General features: G+C 38.2%; 1 protein-coding gene across 2 annotated transcripts in view; it reads right to left on the minus strand.

Annotated features, from left to right (window-relative positions):
* Positions 1-233: 233 nt before the first annotated feature.
* Positions 234-4401, minus strand: part of LOC118331589 (vascular endothelial zinc finger 1-like) — a 13142-nt gene continuing 8974 nt past the window's right edge. The window contains exons 3-5 of one of the 2 annotated variants that reach the window (XM_035666629.1): positions 3291-3360; positions 3051-3201; positions 234-2722 (exon numbers count right to left, since the gene is read on the minus strand). In XM_035666629.1, coding sequence (XP_035522522.1) covers positions 2379-2722; positions 3051-3201; positions 3291-3360 — 565 coding nt within the window. In that variant the 3' untranslated portion in view covers positions 234-2378. Of the gene's footprint in view, positions 2723-3041; positions 3202-3290; positions 3361-4401 lie in introns of both variants that reach the window. The other variant, XM_035666628.1, reaches the window with a different exon arrangement.

The following is a 4401-nucleotide window of genomic DNA, read 5'->3' on the forward strand; positions in this document are numbered from 1 at the left end:
CCTCTTTTACTGCGGGAGGCTGTTTATTTTTGATATTATGAGTGGGTTGGTATGGTAGAGTCTGCACACCTGCAAAGACATTCAAAGACTTGTATTTAAAGCACTCATAAACAGAAGGAAAAGTTTCTAGTTAAAACACTGGAAATTCTGTATCGGAGATAAATAATAATAAACTTCTACATATTTGTACAACTGTACTTTTGCAATACTGAACATTACTTAATACATATGAACACGTTTGATAGTTTTCTTTTATTTAGACAACCCAAATAAAAGGCACATAACATTGCGCATGTTTATGTAATAATTTGACAAACATACATTTAAAAAAAATGTAGGAATGTTTGACCTTTCTGCTAATCAGAAAGCCTAGCTTCTCATATATACAAAATTACCATTGTTAATGTTCTAATACAAAAGATTTATAAAAAAGGTTATCTTATCTTTCACATCTATTGTAACTACCATATCCTTGGAACTAAAATAGGTTTGTACAAAGATATACATTCAACTGCTTTCACAGGGGTCCTGGAATTTCCAATTATTTGTTTTCCTTAAAAATAAAGAGATGTTCAATTCACCAAGAAATGTTCAGTTTAACACATTATTATTGTATCAAATTTGGCAAACAGGCTATCATAGTGTATCTACGTAAATGCATAAGAACAAAAGTAAAAGCTACACTAATATTCCGTTTAAAACAAAACTTGGGAAAAATGACAAACATGCATATTGCATTTTTCAGTATAAACTGAATCAACTCAAAGAGCTGCAACACTGTTGAGATCACATGGCATTCTTAAAAAATAGTTAATGTTCAACAGCTACAGTGTTTGGGGTCATGCAACATCAATCTTGTCCCATTATTTTAATGGACACAAACTTGCATTTTTAGCAAACTCATCCAGATCTCAGCCACATAGCTATGCAGCCTAAGCTGAACTTGACTTCAAAGGAACTGCAAAAAACAAACAAACAAACAAACAAAAAAAGATACAGCATGTATGCCATTGCACAGTAAATAATTATTTAAATGGACGGCGACGTTTAAAATCAATAATTGTTGGACTTCTTGACCCTGATGGAAGTCTGGTCAAGTCTTTTAACACCTCAGTGCCAAATTATTTTGGAAATCGAACGTGAACGTGAAGAAGTCAAAAAATCAAGATACATGGTAGATATACTCAATTTAAAAAGGAACCAAGTTTGTAAGTGATGGGATTTTATGTGTGTTTCCTGAGTGAAGGGTTCTTAGTAATATCTTGGGGCTATGACAGATAAATGATTAAAAAAAACAGTGTACAAGAGCAGAAGAGTCATACATTGCTAATTAGTCACCATCATAATGACCGTAACAGCCTGAAAAAGCTTCACTACAAGGCCCGGCCTTTCCATGTTCAGCCACTAGATGGCCCTCAAGTGCAGGCTGGCTAACCAAAACACTTAAGACTCCAATTTGATCTTTGATAATACTGCTGTTCACCTGCATGTAGGATATGCTTTCAGTGCAAGACTCATTCCATTCTGACTTCATGGAAAAATTAACACTACAAATAGGCAAATAAAAACAAACATTTGTGTTTCCATACAAATAGAAAACAAAGTACAAATATTTCATTGTCAAGAGGACCGTGTCGAGACATCCACTTGAGCGACAAAAGCAAAAAATTAAAATGCCGACATGAAAATACATTACTATGCCAACTGTACAAGTTAGTCACTGTACCTCAAGAGCATACCTACTATCTGAGAAGAAAAACAAAAGCTATAGCACTGTGAAAAAATATTCTTCCATGCAAGTGGAAGCTGCTGTCCCTTTTACTAGACTCATTTCCTATAACATTAAATAGATAGTGATTAGCAGGCTATAGTTAAAAAACAACATACAAAGTAACACCAAGAGGCTTCGGGAGAGAACTTGTAAAACATCAAAAACAGCAATTTATAGTTATTGCTTCAGTCCATTTCTCATCTCCCTATTACAAAAGCACAGGTGTGTTTTCCTGTGGAGTCCTCAAGGGTGCTCGAGGAAATCTCTCCTCTCATTTGTCATGATACAAATCACAGTTTTATCACTCTAACTGACTACACTAAGTCTTACGGTTGTCCTGATTTAAGGATAAATCCTACTCGATTTCTACTCAAGCCTCCTGCATCTCATGTCCGTCACTTAACATTAGATGGGACGCAGCTGTGACTTGGGGAGCTCCTACCTGGCAGCACAGCTCATGTAAGTGTTCACCTCGGGGGTTTGATGAAGTAAACATAGTTCAGGGGGAGAAAGAGCTCGGCTCGAGGTGCAAATAATGACGACAGGAGTCTCTTGTTTCACTTCATTTTCCCTTTCTTTCTGGCCAGTTCAGTGCTCTCCCTCCTTTTTACCAGGGTGGGGAAGAAGGCAAGACTTGGGACAGAAAAGACATGCTGTCCACTGGCCTCATGGCGATGTTGAGCGGACCACCCATATTCATAGACATCTGGGTCGTTATTGCGACTGGGTGGGCTATATTCATGGAGGCCGAGGAGGGGATGTTGACGGAGGCAATGTTGACGGGCCCGGTGATGGTGACTGGGTGCTGGAGGCTGACTGTGTTGGTGCTAATGTTCATTTGTGCGGCTATGGTGACAGGGTGGTTGTTGTGAACCCGGTTCATCGCCGTGGTGATGGGGGCAGAAATGGTCACAGGTGTAGCTGAGGCAGAGTTGCAGACTTCGTTACCGTCTGGAAAATACACACACAAGAAAAGAGTATTTAACTTTTGTTCTCAAAAAAAAAAAAACGTTGCTCGCTGGTGGGAGAAAAAAAAAAACATTACTCCAACCGCAATCTAATGTAGCGTAAGATACCAGTAACAACAATAACAGTACCAAAACATTATAGAACAGAATCATGGGACGTTTTTAAAGTTTTTTTAATTCAAGTGTGTTGGACAAGGCTGCTCAAAGTAAGGTAGATAATGGACTAATGGACTATCAGTCTTACAGACAAGATCTAGGTTTAGGTTTAGGTTTAATCCTCACTGCCCGCATATATAACAAACCTTTGTTACAGTTAAAGTTGGTCTGTCCGTGAGTCTTCAAATGGCTGGTGATGTAGGCTGCGCTGAGCATCTTCCCACAGATGCTACAGGTGACCTTGCCTTCGTGCCTGATCATGTGGGAACGTAGTCTGTCTTTGGTGGCGAAAGCAGAGGTACAGGCCTGCAGCCGGACAGGAGACAGGGTCAAAGGTCAGTGGAGTACAACGACGATGACGACAACAGAGTGTAGAAGCTGAGAGTGATTCTTACCGTTACTTGACATTTGAACGGCCTTTCTGAGGAATGCACATGCTTCACATGGCAGCTCAAGTGGTCTGGCCTACATTAGAAAAAGAAAACAGAAACACACTTAATCTTTTTGCTATACATTGCAAGTGCAGAAGTGTGGAAGCATACGGTTGTGCTCTGTTTGCTTTGATAACGGGGGATGAGCAGGGAAAAAACCCGAAAATTCCGTCAATGGCAGTTAATTCTCCACGATCGATCATGCATGAATTAGTTTGACCTCGTTTCAACTTGTTTTCTGAGTAAATTGACAGTTTAGCATTAAACTACACAACACAACATATTCACTTTCCAGCAGCCTTGGCAGAATTATGAACAGGTTATTGACAATTTCAAGGAATCTGGTTGGTAGTTTCCAAAAACTGTAAACTAAATTTTTCACAACATTTTCATTTTAAATGCATGTTCAGTTGTGAACAACCATTGTTCTCAATGACCTTTTAGATTGTATATATATTATATATTATAGATATATTTAGAATATTTAGTAGATATAGATATTTTTATTTATTATTATATTTATTTTCTGAACTTTGCATTATGAAACACGTTTGATAACACGTTTACTTCTGTTACCAATTTGGCATCGCCATGTAACACAGATTAAACTGACAAATGGCTGAAACAGAACCATGACAATAACAATAACAGGTGATGTTTACTTGCTACAGATGACATTCACTGACATACATATATCCACACATTACCAACTTATTAATATAATACCAAGATGTTTATGATTTATTTTCCCATTAAACTGAAAGTTAAAAATAACAGCAAACACGGGTGTCAACACATTCCTTAGCGTTCTACTGTATAATTGACTGTTCACTGCATATCAGCAGTTGCAAGAAAACAGCTCTTCGGCTCTTGACCTTTATGGTGAAACTCCAGCATTCACAAATTCATCTTGGCACTGATCCTCCTCCGTCAGCTTGTTAGTTCTAGTGAAGCTGTGAGCTGAATCATGTTAGAAGGGCCATAATGGAATGAGTAAGGGCTACAGCACTGGCAGCTGCTTCTAAACCGGAAAGCTTCATGCTGCTGGAGTTTTAGAAAAAAAAAAAAAAACACA

This window comes from Morone saxatilis, unplaced genomic scaffold (genome assembly GCF_004916995.1).
Source record: "Morone saxatilis isolate NCDOM2014 unplaced genomic scaffold, NCSU_SB_2.0 Contig20, whole genome shotgun sequence".
In the NCBI taxonomy this organism is placed as follows: domain Eukaryota; kingdom Metazoa; phylum Chordata; class Actinopteri; family Moronidae; genus Morone; species Morone saxatilis.